Source organism: Scyliorhinus canicula, chromosome 11, assembly GCF_902713615.1.
Source record: "Scyliorhinus canicula chromosome 11, sScyCan1.1, whole genome shotgun sequence".
NCBI classification, from domain to species: domain Eukaryota; kingdom Metazoa; phylum Chordata; class Chondrichthyes; order Carcharhiniformes; family Scyliorhinidae; genus Scyliorhinus; species Scyliorhinus canicula.
In genome coordinates this window covers 164,806,954-164,831,725 of record NC_052156.1, presented here as the reverse complement: position 1 = coordinate 164,831,725, position 24,772 = coordinate 164,806,954, and the positions used below count along the sequence as shown (strand labels likewise).

The 24,772-nt window shown below is 46.6% G+C and overlaps 1 protein-coding gene across 2 annotated transcripts; it reads left to right on the top strand.

Annotated features, from left to right (window-relative positions):
- The first annotated feature begins 254 nt into the window (after nt 1-254).
- bend7 (BEN domain containing 7) lies at nt 255-24,136 on the top strand. 2 transcript variants are annotated; one of them, XM_038811939.1, is made up of 6 exons: nt 257-674; nt 4,508-4,624; nt 10,806-11,095; nt 17,349-17,574; nt 20,699-20,818; nt 23,576-24,136. In XM_038811939.1, the coding sequence occupies exons 1-6, from the start codon at nt 371-373 to the stop codon at nt 23,647-23,649; spliced, it is 1,131 nt and encodes a 376-aa protein (XP_038667867.1). In that variant the 5' UTR covers nt 257-370; the 3' UTR covers nt 23,650-24,136. The 2 variants fall into 2 exon arrangements, with proteins under 2 accessions (XP_038667868.1, XP_038667867.1); XM_038811940.1 differs by lacking the exon at nt 4,508-4,624 and having other exon boundaries at nt 255-674.
- The last annotated feature ends 636 nt before the right edge of the window (nt 24,137-24,772 follow it).

Sequence of the window (24,772 nt, the reverse complement as noted above, 5' to 3'; positions counted from 1 at the left end):
GGGTGTTGTAACAGAATAACTTCATTCTTCAACAGGTCGGCAAGGTGGGGCAGTGGTTAGCACTGCTGCCTCACAGCGCCGAGGACCCGGGTTCAATCTTGGCCCCGGGTCACTGTCTGTGTGGAGTTTGCAGATTCTCCCCGTGTCTGCGTGGGTCTCACCCCCACAACCCAAAGACATGCAGGGTAGTTGGATTGGTCACGCTAAATTGGACCTCAATTGGATTTTAAAAATTTTTTTATTCTTCAACACTTTCAGTCTCCTGAACTACAAAATGTTCTTCATTGCATTCACGCCTTTTCTTTTGAATAACCTTTGATGTTGTCTGTTAGGAGATGTATGTGAGGGGTTGAAGAAGCAAGTGTCAGGAATGAGGCGCTTGTTAAATGCCAAGGTTAATAGCATCAGGATCCATCAGCCATTGACGACTGGCCGAGAAAAACTGAAGGAGGAACCAGGGGCGTCAGACTTAACTTGGCTCCAACACAATACACACCAGGCAAATGTCCGTCTTGATGAACCTCATTCATCCCAGAGTATTGTCTGGAAAGATATCCAGGTTCCAACACAGAATTCCTCTGTTTCAGGAAGAGACAGTAGCGAAGGCTCCAGGTCATCTAAACCAGTCATAGATGCAATTACTGAGAGCCCCGTCGGCATGCCAGAAAGCAACGGTACGTTGATTTTCTTTCTTTTGTTGCTGAGAACATACAAAATTTCTTTTAGAAGGATTAAAAGCCGCTGTGCAACAAGTACATTTTGAGATGACAAAACATTCAACTAATATCCATCCAAAGGATATACAGAGCCACATATTGTTATTGACTCTCATCTACATGTTTACAAAATAGGATCTAATCTCATATTTTTAGAGATGTGAACTTTATAAAAGAGAAAAAAAGAACAAATTGTGTGGTTTCATCATGCCTTCTTTCAGTTCTGTCATGGACGCTTGGTACCACAGTGGTTAGCACTGTGTCTTCTTCACCAGGGTCCCAGGTTCGATTTCCAGCTTGGGTCACTGTCTGTGCGGAGTCTGCACATTCTTCCCGTGTCTGCGTGGGTTTCCTCCGGGTGCTCCGGTTTCCCCCAACAAGTCCCGAAAGATGTGCTGTTAGGTGAATTGGACAATCTGAATTCTCCCTCTGTGTACCCGGACAGGCGCTGGAGTGTGGGGACTGGGGGCTTTTCACAGTAACTTCATTGCAGTGTTAATGTAAGCCTACTTGTGACAATAAAGATTATTATTATTAGTAAGAGTAAATATATAGAGCATTTCAGATATAAATGTATCTGGGCAGTAAGAAACATAATTTATACAAGTGTAAGAGTGGTTTTTCAGTGCCAAGAGCCATGTTCTGTCTGACTGCGTTGGGCAGTACTGTGAGTTTTATTCATTCCTGAGATGCGTGTGTCAATTTATTGCCCATCTCTAATTGCCCTTGAGAAGGTGGTGGTGCACTACCTTTTTGAACCTCTGCAATCCATGTGGTGTAGGTGCACCCACAGTGCTGTTAGATAGGGAGTTGCAGGACTTTGACCCAGTGACAATGAAGGAGCGGTGATATATTTCCAAGTCAGGATGGTGGGGAACTTCCTGATGGTGGTGATGTTCCCTTGTCCTTCTAGATGGTAGAGGTCATGGGTTTGGAAAGTACTGTTGAAAGAGCCTTGGTGAGTTTCTGCACTACATCAGAGGATGCTGGGGGGAGGGGTGGCAACGAGTTATTTATGGTACAGAAGTAGGCTATTCGGCCCATCAAGTCCAAGCTGGCCTTTTTCTGTAACTGGGTCCTTTCATTTTATAGGTATGCTTAATGCAATTAACTTGCCATAAAAATATAAAACATTTCAAGTCTCCAGATATCTGAAACAAAATGGAAAATGTTGGTACGTGTTAAGTTTACATGTGCACAATTTAGAGAAACGGAAGGTTTACTTCAGGAGCCTTTGTGAGTTCTGATGTAGGATCTTGTCTGGAGTGGGGGAATAGGGGCCGTGGAGAGAAGGCAAGAGAATGGGGATGAGAAACATATCAACCATGATTGAATGGCGGAGCAGACTCAGTGGGCTGAATGGCCTAATTCTGCTCTTATGTTTCGTGGTTAACTCATCTGTTGTCTTCTCAGGTGTATTTCCAGTATTTTCTGTGTTTTCAAATTTCTATTATTCAGACATTAAAAAAAAAAATTATGGAGCACAGAGCCAGTTTTAGGACACTTAAGGGAATTTAATTTTAGGACACTTAAGGGAATTTAATTTTAGGACACTTAAGGGAATTTAATTTTAGGACACTTAAGGAAATTTTAAGACACTTAAGGGAATCAAGGAATCTGGAGACAATGTGGGAATGTGGTGTAGAGGAAGAGGATCGGACATGATCTTATCGAATGGCATGAGCAGGCTCAATGGGCCCACAACCTACTCCAACTCCAATTTAATTTATTTGTTGTTCCAACAAAGTGGCTGATGAACTTGATTGCCAAAATGAATTTTGGAGATATTTCTAAAATATTCTGATCCCTTGAAATTCATTTTTTAATACTGTTTGAAATACCTGTTTTACCAACTGGAAATTCAAGGTTTAAAAATGATAGAAAAGATGTCTTGGAATTCTATGATGGTCAAATTGGCCTTCTGCAATAAATCATCGAAGCCAGTCAAATATTCCACTTCCCATATATGCTGAAGGAGAGACTCTGGAATATGTTGAGCACTTCCTATACACTGGCAGCTACCTCTCTCAAGAGGCCGCCATTGATGTGGAGATCCAACACTGGATCAGCTGCACCAGCTCCGCTTTCTTCAAACTACAGCAGTGAGTTTTTGACAACAAAGAGCTCCACAAGTCAACAAAAGCCCCAGTGTACAGATCAGTTGCCGTCACCACACTCCTGTATTGAAGTCAGACTGTGTATTCGTAACACATCAGAGAGCTGGAGAAATTCCATCAGCAATGCCTCCAGCACATTCTCCGGATTCAGTGGGTGGACCGTCAAGCAAACTTTACTGTCCTCCTTGAAGCCAGTTCCATAAGCATTGAGGCTAAACTCCTGATGGGAGTATGTCCAGATGACTGAAAAGTACTCCCCTACCAGGACATGTTTCCCCAACTCTCAAATGGCTAGAGTTCCAGGGAAGAACATAGAAAATCTGACAACGGCGCTCTGAAGTTCTCCTTGAAGCGTAGCAGCATTGACATTAGTGATGGGGGGAGCTTGCTACTAATTGTTCAAAACGGTGGCAACTTGGCCATCAAGCTGCAACATGCTTTGAGTCCATACAGCTTAATGATGAGGCAAGAGCTGGTTTAGCTCAGTGGGCTCGACAGCTGGTTTGGAATGCAGAACAAGGCCAGCAGCGTGGGTTCAATTCCCGTACCAGCTTACCCGAACAGGCGCCGGAATGTGGCGACTCGGGGCTTTTCACAGCAACTTCATACTTGTGACAAGAAAAGATTATTATTATAAGAGCGACAGCAAAGGAGGAAAGAAATGGAAAAAAATCCTGCACTCCTGATGTCACTATCTCATGGAGCGTCCTACCCCATGTGCCCAAGGATTTGTCAGTCAAGAATTGGCCTGTGGAGTTACAGGAAGACCCATGGCACAAACTTGCGACCCCAAGTAGACACCATCCTTCAAGCGAGGGACAGTTAACGATCCAGATACTATATTCACGTAACGAGTGAGGTGACAGGTGGCAGCCTGCGAATGCAAGTGCCTCAGCAACAATAACGTGTATTAACAAAGCACCATTAACATTCTAAAATGGGGCAGCACGGTGGCCTAGTGGTTAGCACAACCGCCTCATGGCGCTGAGGTCCCAGGTTCGATCGCGGCTCTGGGTCACTGTCCGTGTGGAGTTTGCACACTCTCCCCGTGTCTGCGTGGGTTTCGCCCCCACAACCCAAAAATGTGCAGAGTAGGTGGATTGGCCATGCTAAATTGCCCCTTAATTAGAAAAAATAATTGGCTAATCTAAATTTATTAAAAAAAAAATTCTAAAATGCCCCAGGCTTCACTGGAATGATCTAAAACAAGATTTGACATTGAACCACAATAGATATTTCGGCAAATGGTCAAAAACGTGGTCAAAGAGGGAGGAATTCAGGAGCATTCTACCAGTGGTGAAGCAATTAGAATCAGGGATGCATAAAAGGTCAGAAATAGTGAGCATGGAGATCACGCAGGAGATTGCAGCGATGGGGCGGGGCATGGCTATGGAGGGATAAGAAAACAATGATGAGAACTTAAAAATTGAGGTATTGTTCCCTGGGAAGCCAGTGAACATTACTTGAGGCAAGTGCAAATTGTAATATTGTAAAATGCAGAACAATTGGTGCAAATGACTCACCTCATGCCTACCACCTCATGCCTACCACCTCATGATAAGCTTTTTGTTATTTTTTTTAACTCTTTAAGTGTTAGTTGTTTATCAGTGATTCAGTGTTCCTGCTTTTGCCAACCAACACATAATTAATTTAGGGCATCGTTTTGTTTCACAGGAACAATGTCATGTTCCACACTGGGATCTAATTGTTGTATGTGTAGTTGTCAGCCAACATTACTAGCCATTCTGCAGGAGCTTCGAACTCTACGGGAGTTGATTCAAGGTCAGGCAGGTGAGTTGTGATTTTATTGTGCAGAATGGTGTACGGTTTGTTCCTGTTTGTAGTTTGACTGTTTTCATGGAAGGAAAGCCAGACATCACGAGTCTTTAACAGTAGGAATTACATCAGTAAAGTTCTACTATGGTAACAGTTGAATCATTCGTGTGTCTGCTGTTTGTGAAGCTGAGCACGACGGATTTAAATCTTTAGTCCCACCCCCCCTCCTCTATATTTCCCACCTTTAGCCTCCCTCTTCTCTAAACCGAAATTTCCTTTTGGTACAGTCACCAAGTTTCGAGTAAAGCTGTATGTTTTTTGTAGGTATGTATGCCTCCGCTTCTGAAACAACATTCTTAAACTCCTCTGTGGTTTTAATCATTAGAATTATATTATCATCTGTCTCTTTGCGAGGTCCCAGATACACGTTTGGATTTCCGATTGGCTGTTTTTATGCACCGGTATCACCCATTTGAAAAGTATTCTAATATATTCTAATAGGATGCTTTTGTTTTTGTGAGGTTTTTATTTTAGGGGGTGTTCTCTAAATAGCACTGCCCCCGTTTTTGTTTTAACGTGGTTACTGAGCATGCTCAGTATTTTTTGAATGAAATTGCTGCTTCGTTGCTCACCACCTCCCCCCCTGACCCTCCCACTCACCACCTCCTCCCCTGACCCTCCCACTCACCACCTCCTCCCCTGACCCTCCCACTCACCACCTCCTCCCCTGACCCTCCCACTCACCACCTCCTCCCCTGACCCTCCCACTCACCACCTCCCTCCCCTGACCCACCCACTCACCACCTCCCTCTCACCACCTCTTCCCCTGACCCTCCCACTCACCACCTCCTCCCCTGACCCTCCCACTCACCACCTCCCTCCCCTGACCCACCCACTCACCACCTCCCTCTCACCACCTCTTCCCCTGACCCTCCCACTCACCACCTCCCTCCCCTGACCCTCCCACTCACCACCACCCTCCCCCGACCCTCCCACTCACCACCTCCTCCCCTGACCCTCCCACTCACTACCTCTTCCCCTGACCCTCCCACTCACCACCTCCTCCCCCGACCCTCCCACTCACCACCTCCCTCCCCTGACCCTCCCACTCACCACCTCCCTCCCCCGACCCTCCCACTCACCACCTCCCTCCCCCGACCCTCCCACTCACCACCTCCTCCCCGACCCTCCCACTCACCACCTCCCTCCCCCGACCCTCCCACTCACCACCTCCTCCCCCGACCCTCCCACTCACCACCTCCCTACCCTGACCCTCCCACTCACCACCTCCTCCCCTGACCCTCTCATTCACCACCTCCTCCCCTGACCCTCCCACTCACCACCTCCTCCCCTGACCCTCCCACTCACCATCTCCCTTCCCTGACCCTCCCACTCACCACCTCCTCCCCCGACCCTCCCACTCACCACCTCCTCCCCCGACCCTCCCACTCACCACCTCCCTACCCTGACCCTCCCACTCACCACCTCCTCCCCTGACCCTCCCACTCACCACCTCCTCCCCCGACCCTCCCACTCACCACCTCCCTGCCCCGACCCTCCCACTCACCACCTCCCTACCCTGACCCTCCCACTCACCACCTCCCTCCCCTGACCCACCCACTCACCACCTCCCTCTCACCACCTCTTCCCCTGACCCTCCCACTCACCACCTCCTCCCCTGACCCTCCCACTCACCACCTCCCTCCCCTGACCCACCCACTCACCACCTCCCTCTCACCACCTCTTCCCCTGACCCTCCCACTCACCACCTCCCTCCCCTGACCCTCCCACTCACCACCACCCTCCCCCGACCCTCCCACTCACCACCTCCTCCCCTGACCCTCCCACTCACTACCTCTTCCCCTGACCCTCCCACTCACCACCTCCTCCCCCGACCCTCCCACTCACCACCTCCCTCCCCTGACCCTCCCACTCACCACCTCCCTCCCCCGACCCTCCCACTCACCACCTCCCTCCCCCGACCCTCCCACTCACCACCTCCTCCCCGACCCTCCCACTCACCACCTCCCTCCCCCGACCCTCCCACTCACCACCTCCTCCCCCGACCCTCCCACTCACCACCTCCCTACCCTGACCCTCCCACTCACCACCTCCTCCCCTGACCCTCTCATTCACCACCTCCTCCCCTGACCCTCCCACTCACCACCTCCTCCCCTGACCCTCCCACTCACCATCTCCCTTCCCTGACCCTCCCACTCACCACCTCCTCCCCCGACCCTCCCACTCACCACCTCCTCCCCCGACCCTCCCACTCACCACCTCCCTACCCTGACCCTCCCACTCACCACCTCCTCCCCTGACCCTCCCACTCACCACCTCCTCCCCCGACCCTCCCACTCACCACCTCCCTGCCCCGACCCTCCCACTCACCACCTCCCTACCCTGACCCTCCCACTCACCACCTCCTCCCCTGACCCTCCCACTCACCACCTCTTCCCCTGACCCTCCCACTCACCACCTCCCTGCCCCGACCCTCCCACTCACCACCTCCTCCCCCTGACCCTCCCACTCACCACCTCCTCCCCCGACCCTCCCACTCACCACCTCCTCCCCTGACCCTCCCACCCACCACCTCCTCCCCCGACCCTCCCACTCACCACCTCCCTCCCCTGACCCTCCCACTCACCACCTCCTCCCCTGACCCTCCCACTCACCACCTCCCTCTCCTGACCCTCCCACTCACCACCTCCCTCCCCTGACCCTCCCACTCACCACCTCCCTCCCCTGACCCTCCCACTCACCACCTCCTCCCCTGACCCTCCCACTCACCACCTCCTCCCCTGACCCACCCACTCACCACCTCCCTCCCCTGACCCTCCCACTCACCACCTCCTCCCCCGACTCCTCCCACTCACCACCTCTTCCCCTGACCCTCCCACTCACCACCTCCCTGCCCCGACCCTCCCACTCACCACCTCCCTCCCCTGACCCTCCCACTCACCACCTCCTCCCCCGACCCTCCCACTCACCACCTCCTCCCCTGACCCTCCCACTCACCACCTCCTCCCCTGACCCTCCCACTCACCACCTCCCTCCCCTGACCCTCCCACTCACCACCTCCTCCCCCGACCCTCCCACTCACCACCTCCCTCCCCTGACCCTCCCACTCACCACCTCCTCCCCTGACCCTCCCACCCACCACCTCCTCTCCCGACCCTCCCACTCACCACCTCCCTCCCCTGACCCTCCCACTCACCACCTCCCTCCCCTGACCCTCCCACTCACCACCTCCCTCCCCTGACCCTTCCACTCACCACCTCCCTCCCCTGACCATCCCACTCACCACCTCCTCCCCTGACCCTCCCACTCACCACCTCCTCCCCCGACCCTCCCACTCACCACCTCCCTCCCCTGACCCTCCCACTCACCACCTCCTCCCCTGACCCTCCCACCCACCACCTCCTCTCCCGACCCTCCCACTCACCACCTCCCTCCCCTGACCCTCCTACTCACCACCTCCCTCCCCTGACCCTCCCACTCACCACCTCCCTCCCCTGACCCTCCCACTCACCACCTCCCTCCCCTGACCATCCCACTCACCACCTCCTCCCCTGACCCTCCCACTCACCACCTCCTCCCCCGACCCTCCCACTCACTACCTCTTCCCCTGACCATCCCACTCACCACCTCCTCCCCTGACCCTCCCACTCACCACCTCCTCCCCCGACCCTCCCACTCACCACCTCCTCCCCCGACCCTCCCACTCACCACCTCCCTCCCCGACCCTCCCACTCACCACCTCCTTCCTACAGCAGATTCTTCTGCCACGGGCCCTGTCTCCTCCACATCCGCCCCAGCCTGCCTCCTCCATCGTGACAACCCTGGGTGAGGAGGCTGTGAGTGCAAAGAAGCAAGTATCCAGGTTCTCTCTCTCTCACTCACTGACTCTCACTCTCACTATCTCTCTCACTATCTCTCTCTCACTATCTCTCTCTCTCACTCACTCACTTACACACCCATGGCCTTCTAGACTGTTGGTGGCATGTTTATACCTGCTTATTCTTGAATTTCTCTTAATCCACTACTTTAATATCTATCTATTCATCGTGTAACCAGCTGAAACATTGAGCAAACTAATTGTATAATTTGTATTTTTGAGTATCTATTTCAGTTAACGGGCTGGTTTAGCACACTGGGCTAAATCACTGGCTTTGAAAGCAGACCAAGGCAGGCCAGCAGCACGGTTCAATTCCCGTACCAGCCTCCCCGAACAGGCGCCGGAATGTGGCGACTAGGGGCTTTTCACAATAACTTCATTGAAGCCTACTCGTGACCATAAGTGATTTTCATTTCATTTCATTTAAAGCTAATGTTATTTTGTTTCTGTGATATTGATACACTTGGTACTTTTCTCTGTTTTGTTGAAATTTATACTACTCAGTATAACACTGAGCTGTAAAAATTAGAAATCCAAACCCCCCCCCCCCCCCCCCCCAGGTTTGATTCCCCACCTTCGAAATTCACTCTCTCCACCACTGACACAAGCCGTGTGTACCATCTACAAGATGCACTGCAGCAACTCACCAAGGTTCCTTTGACATCACCTTCCAAACCTGTAACCACTGCTATCTAGAAGGACAAGGGCAGCAGATACACGGGGACATCACCACCTGCAAGTTCCCCTCCAAGGCACTCACCACCCTGACTTGGAAATATATCGGCCGTTCCTTCACTGTCGCTGGGTCAAAATCCTAGAACTTTCTATCCGGCAACAGTGTGGATGTACTGTTATGGGCCAGGGTTTAGAGAACCCCAAAGGGTATCATGGGGATCACCTGACCCACAACTTTTAATAGATTGTGGTTATGGGGAGCACACGGGCCCACTCTGCAGGTGTGATGCAACAGAGATCTACAGTACTTGTAAATTAAAATATGTTTATTCATGAAACCAGTTAACACTTTCTAAACCCACAGTAAACATCTTAACAACTATCAACACCAATAAATTCCCCCAAAGAATACAGTACTCTAAATAACTCTTAATCTTTCCTTGCAACATCCATAAGACAAAAAACTCTTTTTACGGAAAGACATCAGGTTTAACTTCTCCACAGAAACAGGTATATTTTTTAAATCACCAAAGGATCTGGAGACAGTCCGGGTTCGATCCCGGCTCTGGGTCACTGTCTGTGTGGAGTTTGCACATTCTCCCCGTGTTTGCGTGGGTTTCGCCCCCACAACCCAAAAATGTGCAGGGTAGGTGTATTGGCCACGCTAAATTACCCCTTAATTGGAAAAAATAATTGGGTAATCTAAATTTATATTTAAAAAAATACTGTGGCTACCAGGGCAGGTCAGAGGCTAGGAATCCTACAGCGAGTAACTCACCTCCTGACCCCACCAAAGCCTGTCCATCGTCTACAAGGCACAAGTCAGGAGTGTGATGGAATATTATCCACTTGCCTGGATGAGCACAGCTCCAACAACACTCAAGAAGCTTGACACCATCCAGGACAAAGCAGCCCGCTTGATTGCTCCCCTTCCACAAACATTCAAACTCTTCACCACTGATGCACAGTAGCACCATGTGTACCATCTTCACGATGCTCTGCAGTAACTCACCAAGGTTCCTTAGACAGCACCTTCCAAACCCACAATCACTACCATCTAGAAGGACAGTAAGAAGTCTTACAACACCAGGTTAAAGTCCAACAGGTTTGATTCAAACACGAGCTTTCGGAGCGCAGCTCCTTCCTCAGGTGAATGGCGAGGTATTCACCTCGCCATTCACCTGAGGAAGGAGCTGCGCTCCGAAAGCTCGTGTTTGAATCAAACCTGTTGGACTTTAACCTGGTGTTGTAAGACTTCTTACTGTGCTCACCCCAGTCCAACGCCGGCATCTCCACATCAGATCTAGAAGGACAAGAGCAGCAGATACCTGAGAACCCACCACCTGGAGGTCCCCCTCCAAGTCACTCACCATCCTGACCTGGAAATATATCGGCCGTTCCTTCACTGTCACTGCGGCATCATCCTGAAACTCCCTATCTGACAGCACAGTGGCTGTAGCTACACCTAAAGGACTGCAACGGTTCAAGGAGGCAACTCACCACCACCTTCTGAAGGGCAACTAGGGATGGGCAATAAATGCTGGCCCAACCAGCGACGCTCACATCCCGTAAATTAATTTTTAAAAACATGGAGTTACAATAAAACGACTTCCTTCTTTACAGGTCCTCCGGGCACGATGGACATTCCATTGTCCCACAGTAATAACTTTCGTTCAAGTTTACTACGGACCAAAATCATTAAAAGAAGACTAATCCACAGGAACAAGCCTGCTCCAGCTCAAGCAAATCCAAAAATTCACAATCCAGACATTAGCTTACCACAGACTGAGCGGAACCGCTCATTACCGGCAAAGAGATTGACCACAGAAATGAATCCAAGTCAGGCCCCACCAAATGGGGTGGAGGGTTATATTTCTGAACTGGATAGCCGACAAAACAACGATCTTTTCAAGGTAAGTGCGAGTTTATTACGTGTGTTACGGTGCAGAAGCTCAATTCCTATTCACATGGGGGGGGGGGGGGGGGGGGGGGGTGTTTGATTTCCCAAGAGGAAATCATTGGTGAATCTATAACGACTGCGTTTTTCCAATAAGCGGAGGTTTATATTTTATATTTTACTGCTCCGCATTGGTTTAGTGAGTTTACTCGATGAATAATTTTTGTTTGATCTCTAGTCTCTGTTTAGAATTTAGAACAGTACAGCACAGAACAGGCCCTTCGGCCCTCAATGTTGTGCCGAGCAATGATCACCCTACTCAAACTCACGTATCCACTCTATACCCGTAACCCAACAATCCCCCCCCCCCCCCCCCCCAACCTTACTTTTTAGGACACTATGGGCAATTTATCATGGCCAATCCACCTAACCCGCACATCTTTGGACTGTGGGAGGAAACCGGAGCACCCGGAGGAAACCCACGCACACACGGGGAGGACGTGCAGACTCCGCACAGACAGTGACCCAGCCGGGAACCGAACCTGGGACCCTGGAGCTGTGAAGCATTGATGCTAACCACCATGCTACCGTGCTGCCCCTGTTGTGTTAACTGTGCTGCAGGGTTCTTCTGGCGTCAGTGGGAGAATTAGTGTGGGTTCCTAATTCTCTACCCCCGAGGTGTGGAGGTCCGTCATTGAGTATGTTCAAGGCAGCGTTCGATAGATTTTAGATGCCAGAGACATTAAGGGATACGGGGATAGTCCCATAAGATGGTGTTGAGATAGACGATAAGCCATTATCTAGTAAGGTTCAAGGGGCTGAATGGCCTACTCCTCCTTTGTTCCTAACTCCTGATAACTCTCAGTGACCCTTGCTGGGTGCTGAAATGAATGTGTGAAGTGGGCCAGACAATACCCCTGGCCAAGGATAAATAATGGCTGACTGACTAGTAGTGGGACCAGGGGACAACCGACATGGAAGCCAATCTGGAATGAATCAGATGGAAAATGTCATGAGAGAGAGAGATTTGTACAAAGGTCATTACTGCAGTTGTTTAACTTCTTTCAAGAGAAACTGGTTTGGAACAGGTTGGAAGGTTATTGAGAAAAATATATGGATTCTCTGCACAGAGATATTGGTCCATTCATTTATTATTTATGAAATAAGCTTGTTGGGATTTAAAACTGTTTTTGTATTCTAAATATTTTGCTTCAGTTGTCTTTCTGGTCAGACAAACATTTCAGAGTTGTCCCTGTCTGGCGTTATCTACAGAAGATAAATTAATTCATGGGAGCACAAATGGCTTGTTAGAATTCCTTTAATAGCCTGAAAAAAACTTTTCTTATTCATTTTTATTTTTCTTAGGGTATCTTTTAACTTTTCATCCCTCACCTCTCTTAGTCTCTCTTTATCCTGTGACATTCCTATCATAGAAAATAGGAGGAGGAGGCCATTCGGCTCTTCGAGTCTGCTGCGCCATTCATTCTGATCATCCAACTCAATAGCCTAATCCCGCTTCCCCCCCACCCCCCAAATTTCCTTTGATTCCCTTCAACTCAAGCGCTATATCTAACGGCTTCTGGAAAACATACAATGTTTTCGCCTCAGCTACTTTCTCTGGTGAGGAATTCCACAGGCTCACTACTCTCTGGGTGAAGACGTTTCTGCTCATCTCTGACCTAAATAGTCTATCCCTTATCCTCAGACTGTGACCCCTGATTCAAGACACCCCCACCACCATCGGCAACATCCTTCCTGCATCTACCCTGTCCAGTCCTGTTAGAATTTTATAGGTTTCTATGAGATAATAATCTTTATTAGTGTCAGAAGTAGGCTTACGTTAACACTGCAATGAAGTTACTGTGAAAAGCCCCTAGTCGCCACATTCCGGCGCCAGTTCGGGTACACACAGGGAGAATTCAGAATGTCCAATTCACCTGACAGCACGTCTTTCGGGATTTGTGGGAGGAAACCGGAGCACCCGGAGGAAACCCACGCAGACACGGGGAGAACGTGCAGACTCCGCACAGACAGTGACCCAAGCTGGGAATTGAACCCAGAACCCTGGCGCTGTGAAGCAACAGTGCTGACCACTGTGCTACCTTACCGCTTTCAGAACATTGGGGTCCAAGTAACTGAAGGCAAGTCCACTGATGGTAGAGTGATTAAAATCAGGGATACTTGCGAAGCCAGAATTAGAGGAGCACAGATATCGCGGAGGATTTTTCGACATGATCCGCCTTAATAGACAATTAGATATCTACAAACTAAATAGGGATTTTAAGGTACATATCAGGAGTTTAATAAATTATTCAGGCTTTTCATAATGAGACTGTCACATTGATTAACTACAAATGAATAGCTGGAAAGACTCTGTTAATAATCAGTGTATTGGTAAATGTACATTGTCTGCACAGTGTGGAATTTTTATTCAATTCCATTTGCTTTGTGTGTTTTTTCCATTATACTTAGCTCAAAGGTCGTTTTGCACTTTAGAAGATATCTTTATTATGCTGCATTGTTAATTTGTAATTGTGTCTCCTGGGAACATTAATGTAAAATCTGTAGCCACACAATGTAAGATAAATCCTGACAGAACTTAGTTTTTCTCCAAAGCAGAGCCAAATATTTGGATCATTGAATGATATAGCACAGATGGAGGCCATTCAGCCCATTGTACCTGTGCCAGCTCTTTGGTAGAGCTATCTAATTCCACCACCCTGTTCTTTCCAAATAGCCCTCTAAATAGCTTTCTCTTCCAGTATTTATCTCATTCTCTTTCGGAGGTTACTGCAGTGCAGTATCTCAAACTTGACTGTACAAAAACTAGGCATTTTTAAATGTGCCAGGCATAAATTTTAATTGAGTAAAATAAGACTAAAAACCCACCTGGACAATTCAGTTAGGCGATGCATTGGCGTGGTGTGACGTCGGACAATTTATCCCCTTGCCACTTGGGCGCCAGTCTGTTCCCACCTGACCGGACTTGACCCAAACTGCCCATGGACCGTTACGCCAAACCTGAAATCAGCAAGATCTGAAATCCAGCGTGGCCGGGGTCCTGAGGTTGCTTGCTTTATGACACTGCACTTGTATTGAATCTTCCTCCACTGCTGTTTCAGGCAGTATGTTCCAGGTTACAGCATCGTGCCGTGTTTTAAAAAAATAAATGTTCCTTTATCTCACCTCTGAATCTTTTGTCAGTCACCTTAAACCTGTATCCTCAGGTTCCTGAAACTTCTGCCATTGGAAACAGTATCTGCTTATTTACTCTATCAAAATTCTACTGAATCTCCTCTGAAGCTTCTTTGCTCAGTGGAGTACACCACCAGCTTCTCCACTCTCTCCACAGAACTGAAGTACCTCATCACTGGTACCATTCTAATAAAGCTCTTCTCTAAGGCCATCTTCCTAAAGTGTCATTTCCAGAATTGAAGACAGTTGACACCTAACCAGTCTTGTATAGAAGTTTAGCATAACTTACTTGCTACCTTGTACCTCTCAGAATAAAGCTGAGGATCCTATTTGCTTTTTGAACAGCCTTAACAAGTTGTCCTGCCAGCTCCAGAGATTGAGTACACAGATCCCTGATGACTGCACCCTGTTTAAGATTATACCATTCAGTTTATATTGCCTCTTCTCATTCTCCGCATCTTCCTCCCACAATGTATCACTTTAAACTTCTGTGTTTAATTTCATTTAACATACGTTTGTCCGCTTTACCAACCTGTCTCTGTTCTCCAAAAGTCTGATACTATCCTCAATATTTGCTGCACTTTTCAGTTTCCTGCCACCTACAGATTTGAAATTATATTCTGTACACCCAAATTCAGGTCACTAATGTATTAATAAGAGCTGTGGCTCTATTACCAACTGTGGGGGGAGCCCCATTGTATACCTCTCTCCAGTGTGAAACGTAATTGTTTCCTTCTCCTCTCTGCTTTGCCTCCCAGGTTCCTGCTGGCCTTTTAATCCCATGTACTTCAATTTTTGTAACTAGTCTATTATGTGGTACTTTGGAATCATGTTTTGAGAGTCCAGATAACAACATCAACAACATTACTCTCATCAACCAGTTCCTTCATCACAGAGCTTGGTCAAGTTAGTCAAACATGATTACTGCTAATGAATCACTGATTTTCGTTTCTATGACCATTCTTCAAATGCCATAAGACATAGGAGCAGAATTAAGCCATTTGGCCCATCGAACTGTCCACCAAGTACACAGTTAAAACCTCCAGAAGAGGTAAGAAAAGGGATTAAATTGAACTGGTAGCAGTTGATAGATGTGCAATGGTAGCTGTGAATATGTCTGCACACAGGCAGTACGAGATCATGCGTCTATGAATGGAAATGTGTCTGATTTGCTTGCAGGATCAGATCTGTGACGGAGCTTGCGTGATTTAAGAACCTGGTTGAAATATATCCACTAGATTATTGAAACCTGTTTTCACAATCAAATCTCCTAATTTCAGTATTTCTTTGGGGTCTTGGAGTGGGGAGGTGAAAGACTGGGATGGAGTAACTTTAGATTCTGCTCATTTGAGTAAGATGGAGTTTGTGTTCAGCAGAGTAAAGGCAGCAACATGTAAGACGGAGTGGAGCTTCGAAACAACAGCAAAAGAAAACCTGTTTCATAAAATGCCGACCCTGGTGTGAGGATGATGTGGGAGAGTAGCTAATCTTTCTTATTGGTTTATAGAAATGCACCAAATAACCTCTTGTGTAGAGATGTTGGCAGTGACAATTGTCATGTTTATCTTCATTTCCAGTTGAAAGGGAAAGTTTGAAAATAGATGTAAATGGATAGAAAATAGATGTAAATGGATAGAAAATAGATGTAAATGGATAGAAAATAGATTTAAATGGATAGAAAATAGATGTAAATGGATAGATAATAGATTTAAATGGATAGAAAAGAAAGATTGCAAGTCTATTTGTCTTTTTAAATAAGTCTTTGAAATTTAACCAGAAGGCTTTCGTTAAGGTCTCACATAGCCAATTAATATGTAAAGTTAAAGCGCATAGGATTACGGGTAGTGTCTTGAGATGGATGCAAAGCTGCTTGGCAGACGGGAAGCAAAAAGTTGGAATACATGGATCATTTTCTGATTGGCAGGCAATGACTAGTGGGATACCACAGGGATCTGTGCTAGGACCCAACTGTTCACATTATATACTAATGATTTGGACAAGGGAGCTAAATGTCTTATCTCCAAATTTGCAGATGAGTTGGGTGGGAGGGTGAGCTGTGAGGAGGATGCAGAGATGCTTCAGCGGGATTTGGACAGGCTGGGTGAGTGGGCAGATGCATGGCAGATGCAGTATAATGTGGATAAATGTGAGGTTATCCACTTTGGTAAGAAAAATTAGGGGGGCAGATTATTATTTGAATGGGTGTAAATTGAGAGTAGCGGATACTCAGCGAGACCTTGGAGTCCTCGTGCATCAGTCACTGAAAGTAAGCGCGCAGGTACAGCAGGCGGTAAAGAATGTAATGAACCTGAATAGCGAGAGGATTTGAGTATAGGAATAGAGATGTTTTACTGCAATTGTATAGGGCATTGGTGAGGCCACAGTATTGTGTGCAGTTTTGGAGGAAGGATGTTCTTGCTGTGGAGGGAGTGCAGCAAAGGTTTACCAGGCTGATTCCTGGGATGGCGGGACTGTCATATGAGGAGAGACTAAGTCAGATAAGATTATATTCATTGGAGTTTAGAAGAATGAGAGGGGATCTCATTGAAACTTATAAAATTCTAACCGGATTAGACAGGGTAGATTCAGAAAGAATGTTCCCGATCATAGGGGAGTCCAGAACTAGGAGTCATTGTTTGAGGATAAGGGGTAAACCTTTTAGGACTGAGGTGAGGAGAAATTTCTTCACCCAGAGAGTGGTGAATCTGTGGAATTCGCAAACTACAGAAAGCAGTTGAGGCCAAAACGTTGTATAATTTCAAGAAGTAATTAGATATCGCTCTTGGGGATAAAGGGATCAAGGAATATGGGGGGGGGGGATCAGGGTATTGAACTTGATGATCAGCCATAATGTATGGCGGAGCAGGCTCAAAGGGCCGAATGGCCTCCTCCTGCTTCTATTTTCTATGTTTTGTTGTAATGGCAGAATACAACAATGCTTTAAGATTATGCACAGATTTTTAATTTGGTGCTATTGGGGTTGGTAATGTACTAGTGGTTTTGGGGGCGATGGAGGGAGGCACAGTAAAACCAAAAATGAGGCTTTCACTTTATTTCCTGTTATTTTTCCGTAGCCAGAGGTCCGGCTTGCAGAAGGCTATGACGTGTTTATCCCAAAGTCTCAACTGGAGTCCATATTACTAACCTACCCCCGCTCAGGAAGCCTGCTCTTTCGGAAACTCATCTCTGCTTTCTTTGATGACCAGACACTGGCTAATTCTCTTCCCAATGGGAAGAGAAAAAGAGGAGCCAACGATAATCGAAAGGGTCTTGATCAAAACATTGTGGGAGCAATGAAAGGTAATTTTAAAACAACATATTTTGATGAAAAAGTGCATCGTTCCTTGGATCCAAATGTTTGGATTCTCTGTGATAGGCACTGGAAGGAACAATTTCAATGGTTGAACCATGCTCCAGAATTATCTGTTTTGTATGCCATCATGTCTAATCCTGCAAATAGACATAGAGCCCTGAGTGTTGTTATATTATCATGAAGGCATTGAGTCTGTCATGTGTTGCCAACTCATTTCTGCGTCCTAATTGTTGTGGCCAGTAGTTACCATACAGTTCATCTGCATCCAAGGTTACATTATTCACCCTTCTCAGATTAATGGACAATAGTTGTAAATTATACTCATCCACCGTGACATTTTTCCTTGTGTTGAGGGAAATTGTGCACTACAGATCTGATTTAAATGTCACTAAGCTTGCTTTGTTTTGAGCCTGTGCTTAATAATAAATGTGCAGGTGCGAAGTTAGGTGGATTTTTAATTAGCCATTTACTTCTCACGTTTTTATATTTATGCTTGGAATGTGGGCGAGTCTGGCTAGGCCGGCATTTATTGCCTATCCCGAATTGTCCCTGAGAATATGTTGGTGAAGCTCTGCAACCCATGTGGTGTATGGGTACATCCACAGTGCTTTATTCTCTTGGTGCTTGATACAGCCAAGTGGCTAGTCCATTAGAGAGGGCAGGTAAGGGTCAACCGCCAGATCGGGAAGGGTTGGCAGATTTCCTCCCCTGCATGGTGTTGGTAAAGAACAATCCCAAAGTTTCATGATCATTGTTAATGAGGTTAGCATTTTATTCCAAAATTAATTCCAATAATAATCTTTATTATTGACACAAGTAGGCTTATATTAACACTGCAATGAAGTTACTGTGAAAAGCTCCTAGTCGCCACATTCCGGCGCCTGTTCGGGTACACTGAGGGAGAATTCAGATTGTCCAATTCACCTAACAAGCAAGTCTTTTGGGACATAAATTGCCCAGCTGCCATGGTGCGATTTGTACTCATGCCACCAGACCATTAGTCCAGACCTTTGGATTACTCGTGGAGTAACATTACCTCTGTGTTACTTCCCCAGTAGACAGCACCTCAATCAGCAGACCCTCAGTCCTCAGTAGAATTTACTGAGCCCCAGTTTGCCTGGCACATTTACCAGTGTGAGAATGATGTAAGAATGCTTTGTATACAATTTTATTATACTCCAAGTCAGTCAAAGTTTTTCTCAATATGTGGGGATAAAATCCACTGGCTGCTGAATATATCCTATTTCTGTGCTTCCTGCCAATGTCGTGCATGCTCTGAGCATGCACTGTATCGCTGTCTGACTTCACTTAGAGTGGCTGAGTAGGCAAGCGCCAGGACCAAAGATGGCGCTGCTGAAATTATCACAGCTGAGTGGCTGCATCCTTTTAACAGTCAGTCGGAACTCAATGTGAAATTGTATTAATTTGCACTCCCTTGTCGCTTATTTCAATTCTAAGAGAAATACACAGATTTAAGTCAAGACACTGCACTCTCTCCACCGTGGATACCAGCATGCTAGAATTAACCAGCTGCTTGTAACCAGAACCTTACAAAATGTGCATTTTTGCAAGGAATTATTGCAGAGCTACCTGTGGAACAAGAAGTGACGGCAATTGTTTGGTTTCACTGTGAAAACTGTGCTCCGTCTGCTATCAAAACCTGGAGAAAGCATATGGCAGCATGTGCTCGATCACAATCGCCATGACATAAGCAAGCATTGACAGGGGATTCCCCCAGAATGTTTGTTTGCCCAAGGAGAAGAGGGAGGAGATGGGGGTGAGGAGGGAGGGATTGGGAGTGAGGAGAAGCAGATCCTCCCCCATCCTCCCGTAAATACTGCCTAACATTGCCTATGGATTCCCCATGCCTACTGACCCACTCCGTGGGAACCACCAAACTTCACATGTGTGAAACGTCCGCTATCACTACGCCGTACATCCCACAATGTTTTTCATGTGCAGAGGTCTCTGTCGGAGCAGACTGATACCGGCAGCATGGGCGTCACTGAATGACTGAAAGACATGACTGCTGATGTCAAACAGGTAACCTGACAGCACGGAACTGTTCATGGGTGAAGGAAATTGTGCTCGCGTGGGCGAGTGCACATGCGCAGACCACCATCCTGAGTTGGGAGGAGAGGGTGGTTTTTTTTGTCATGTCAGCTGCGGTTCAGTGTGTAGCACTCACATCTCCGAGTTGAAGGTCGTGGCTTCAAATCCCACTCCGGGACCCATGCACAATGTGGTGATATGAGTGGGAGCACTGCCATTGGTGCAGAGCATTGGTTTCCCATTGGCTCTGGCTGGCATGTGCCTCTCGTCTGATTGGCTGGGACTAGTCATGTGACTGCTCGCCAATTGGTCAAGAGGCAAGTAGACCCCACCTCCGAGGCGGGGTATAAATACCCAGGGTTCCCGGCGGTCGGCCTTACTCTGTAGTCGACCACCGGGCTAACAACTAGCTGATTAAAGCCACAGTTTGGATGTTCATCGTGTCTCGTGTCCAATTGATGGTACATCACACAAATAGGCTAACACTCCAGTGCAGTACTGAGGGAGTGAATGTCCTTCAGTTAGAAAGCATGGGATAAACTTCCAGGTTTCTGCCACTGACACCCAGGTCTATCTCCCCAGTACTTTCTTCATCCATGAACAGCCCTGTGCTGTCAGCCTACCTGTTTGACTTTAGTAATCATTTCTTCCAACATCAGTAAGACTGACAACATCACTTAGAGCAGGAAAGGCTATGAGGAGATTTGACAGAGGGATGAGTTAACTTCAGCTGTGCATCCATAGTTTATTCCCACATTACAATAATTCACAGGTTTGAATGATAATGCTGATGTGTCTTTAAGATTAATTTCACATCCATTTATCCCTGTGGAAAGAAACTACTGGAGTCGAAGATGGATGATTAAGAATAGTTGCTGTTATTTAGCCACAGGGAAAAGATAAGCAAATGTTCTTGTTTGTGAAAGTTGTCTCTTCAGTGTGTTTGTTTAATGTCCATATTGATAAACTTTTACAAATGGCATAGATGCAAGAGCACATCCCATATTCTCACTAGCATAAATTTGAGACATTAAATTAACCAAAATGAAAAAAATTCAGTTTTCACAGAAGAATATTGCACATTAAATCAGATTGACAGACTTCCTGGACCAACGGATTGGATACAGATTCTCCAAGATCAAATTGCACGCGCAAGAAACCGTTTAAAAAGAGGTGCAGGTCAGTAAACGTATTCTGTAATCTCATTTCCAACTGAAGAAGTGGGTTTAACAGAAGGACTAAAAACTGCTACATTTTGAGATAAAATGTTGTGAAGTACCAGACTGTACATGGGAGTAGGGGTAATGTCACCTGGTTACTACACAGTCCCCAAGAATTCTACAGAAAAAGAAAAGATTCTGCATCAGAAAAATAAGATTGATTCTTAAGAGGAAGAAATAAAAGTTTGATGGTCATGCCATCACATTTGTCTTCCGCTTCTCATACGAGTAAAGTTTGAATTGAGGCCCAGATTTCCCCAAGTCAAGTAGCAAACTGAATCTCTTATACCCATCGCAATGCTGGAGGATGGGGACTGACAGAATAGTAAACACAAAGATTCTCCTGACAATGCGTACACAGACGAGGGGTTAGAAATATAGAGAAGAGATCCAAACAAATTGCTTGTGATCTATTATGTGAATTAGAGAATTTTGATCAGTATGAAGGTCCGTAATTAGTTTGATTTGCAGAATAGCTTTATTTTTGCAGGTGTCCATCTGGTGTTTGCATCACAATTCCCCCTCCCATGCCCCTTTACTGAAGCAGTACCACGGCTATCTCAGTTGATAGCAGGGCAGCATGGTAGCATGGTGGTTAGCATAAATGCTTCACAGCTCCAGGGTCCCAGGTTCGATTCCCGGCTGGGTCACTGTCTGTGCGGAGTCTGCACGTCCTCCCCGTGTGTGCGTGGGTTTCCTCCGGGTGCTCCGGTTTCCTCCCACAGTCCAAAGATGTGCGGGTTAGGTGGATTGGCCATGCTAAATTGTCCGTAGTGTCCTAAAATGTAAGGTTAAGGGGGGGGGGGGGGGCCGAAGGGCCTGTTCTGTGCTGTACTGTTCTGTGTTCTGTGATAGTGTTCTCACCCCTGCACCAGAAGCATTTGGGTTCAATCTCCATTGTAGGTCTCAGCAAATATTCCAAATGAACACTGTAGGTAGTCCTGTGGGAGTGCTGTATAGTCGCACATGACTTTAAACCAGCAGGATGGATTTGATTTCTTTGTGATCATTGAATGAGAAAATTCTCCTGCTGGTCAAAATTTCCCCGCAACCAATATTACTGGGGGGGGGGGGGGGGGGGGTTCTCTGGACATTCTTTTGTTTCTAGGACTTTGCTGTGCAGCCTGGCTGCTTCCTATACCACATAACAACAGTGGCTGCGTTTTAAGAAAAATGAGTTGGTTGTAAAGTGCTGTGGGATGTCATGACGATGTGATAAAGTGCTTTGTAAGTACAGGGGGAGGGGCATTCTTTTGTGCCCATTTTGTGAGGAACTGTGACTGTTAAAGGAAGAAGTTGCCCTGAGAGTCGACAAGAAACACCTTAAGATCACCTATTCTACTCTTAACTGGTATTGGGTTAAGTTACAGCATTTGTTCAAACCATAGATATGCCAATTACTCGAGAGATATTTCCTGCCCAAAGTCATAGAGTTTCTTTCCTCAGTGAAACACATTTCCTGGAGAAAACAGTTTTCCAAATCTGTGCTTCTCCTGGTGTAAATCTTCTCTGTGCACAGCTATCAAAGGTAACTGATTTGAACTGCACAATAGTTATCTCCAAGATTGGTAGAATTCGGCAACAAAAAAACTGAATTCTGCAGAATATTTTGCAGTTACCAGTATTTTCATGCTTAAGTGTGTTTTTTAGAGTACCCAATTATTTATTTATTTCCAATTAAGGGGCAATTTAGCGTGGCCAATTCACCTACCTTGCCCATCTTTGGTTGTGGGGGTGAAACCCACATAGGCACGGGGAGAATGTGCAAACTCCGGACAGACCGTGACAAAGCCGGGATTTGAACCCGGGTCCTCAGTGCCTTAGTCCCAGTGCTAACCACTGCACAACAACTAAAGTGTGGTTTTTTTTTTTAATCAGTAAAACTGATACACCAGAACTTGTGGATGTCACAAGAGAAATCTTTAGACCATGAATTAGGGAAGATTACTGCTGATTACAACTGACACACCAGAAGAGCTGCTGCATCCTGTGCCTCTTGAGCTTTTGTTCACCGCTCGCTGGATTGTTGCTGGAAATGAGTTCAGAGTAGGGTGGTTGAGGGTTTGAGAGAAATTAAGGGAACAACATATAGAACTCCTGAATATTAAACACACACACAGTTGTTTTCATAGAATCAGAGAATGGTTAGAGCACAGGAGGAGACCATTTGGCCTGCACTAAAACTGTCAAAGCTCGTCCCCCCTCCCCGTCCTTTTCCCTGTAGCCTTGGGAATTTTTTGTGTTCAGATATTTATCCAATTCCACTTTAAAAATCACAATTGAATCTGCTTACACCACACTCTCGGGCAGTGCATTCCAGATCCTAACCACGTGCTGTGTAAAAAGGTTTTCTCGCGACGTTGCCGTGGATCATTTTGCCATTCACCCCCAATCAGAGTCCTCTGGCTCTCAACCTGAAGATTTGTACGAATGAGGTATAAAATATTAGCTGCATTTATTAGCGTGCAGAAAAACTTCATAAAGTTTATGCATTCATCCACAATTATGTGCCGTAAACTGTATTGTACTTGCTGTTTGAGTTGCTTTTTCCTTTAACTGTCCTGCAGTTGAACAGCACCTGAAAATAATGGAAATTCACAGTCTTTTCTGGTCAGAAAAGGTTTTTGAAATTGTGTTGACTAGCTTTCCCAGCTCGATGAACTGACTCTTTTTTTTCCCAGTGACTAATAGCCCTCAAATGTACGTTTTGCTTTAGGAGCGAACACAAACGCAGCCAGTTCAAGTGACATGTGGGATGCTTCAGAGCCGGTCTGTACAGTTCAAATGTGATGTTCGGACAGCTGTTTTTCTCATGGAACACAATCCTTGCGGTGGTTGGATCAAAGGCAGGCCTTCACTCGTATTCATTTCCTCTCTCTCTCTATCTCCTGCCTCACGAGGCACCTTTATAAATGTCTCATTCATTTCGCGTTCAAGGCTGACTGCAATATTTTCCTTTTAAATCCATGTTCTTTGTTTCAAATAAACCATTCTGTGCTGCCGTCAAGAGTATTACAAAGAAATTGCTACAGGGACTTTACAGAATATGCACACGGAATCCCTCTGATAATTCAACAAGTCACACCAAAACATTTTAAATTGGAGAATTGTGCAAAACTCACCAAAGCAACTTTTCTTCTTTCTGTATTATTCAAATGTTTTTAAAATATAAATTTAGAGTACCCAATTCATTTCTTTCCAATTAAGGGGCAATTTAGCGTGTTCAATCCACCGACCCCGCACATAGAACATAGAACAGTACAGCACAGAACAGGCCCTTCGGCCCTCAATGTTGTGCCGAGCCATGATCACCCTACTCAAACCCACATATCCACCCTATACCCGTAACCCAACAACCCCCCCTTAACCTTACTTTTATTAGGACACTACGGGCAATTTAGCATGGCCAATCCACCTAACCCGCACATCTTTGGACTGTGGGAGGAAACCGGAGCACCCGGAGGAAACCCACGCACACAGGGGGAGGACGTGCAGACTCCACACAGACAGTGACCCAGCCGGGAATCGAACCTGGGACCCTGGAGCTGTGAAGCATTTATGCTAACCACCATGCTACCCTGCTGCCCCTGTATTATTCAAATTGAATTTGAAGATCAGTGATGTCACTTTAAAAAAAAAAAATTGTGGCATAAGTTTGTTTTGCGTGGTATTGTAAAATGGAAACAGGAAAATTGGCAACCCACTTTGCACTCTGCCCGATATTTATTTTCCATTGACATGATGTGCGTCACTGTCGAGTCCAAATCCTCAACTCCCTACCTAAACAGTTTGTGGAAAGTACCTGTACGCTACGAACTCCCAACGGTGCAGGTGGAGAGTCCATCACTACCTTCTCAAACATAGCTTCAGATGGATAATAATTCCTGGCTTTTCCAGCAATTCTCTCTCCCCA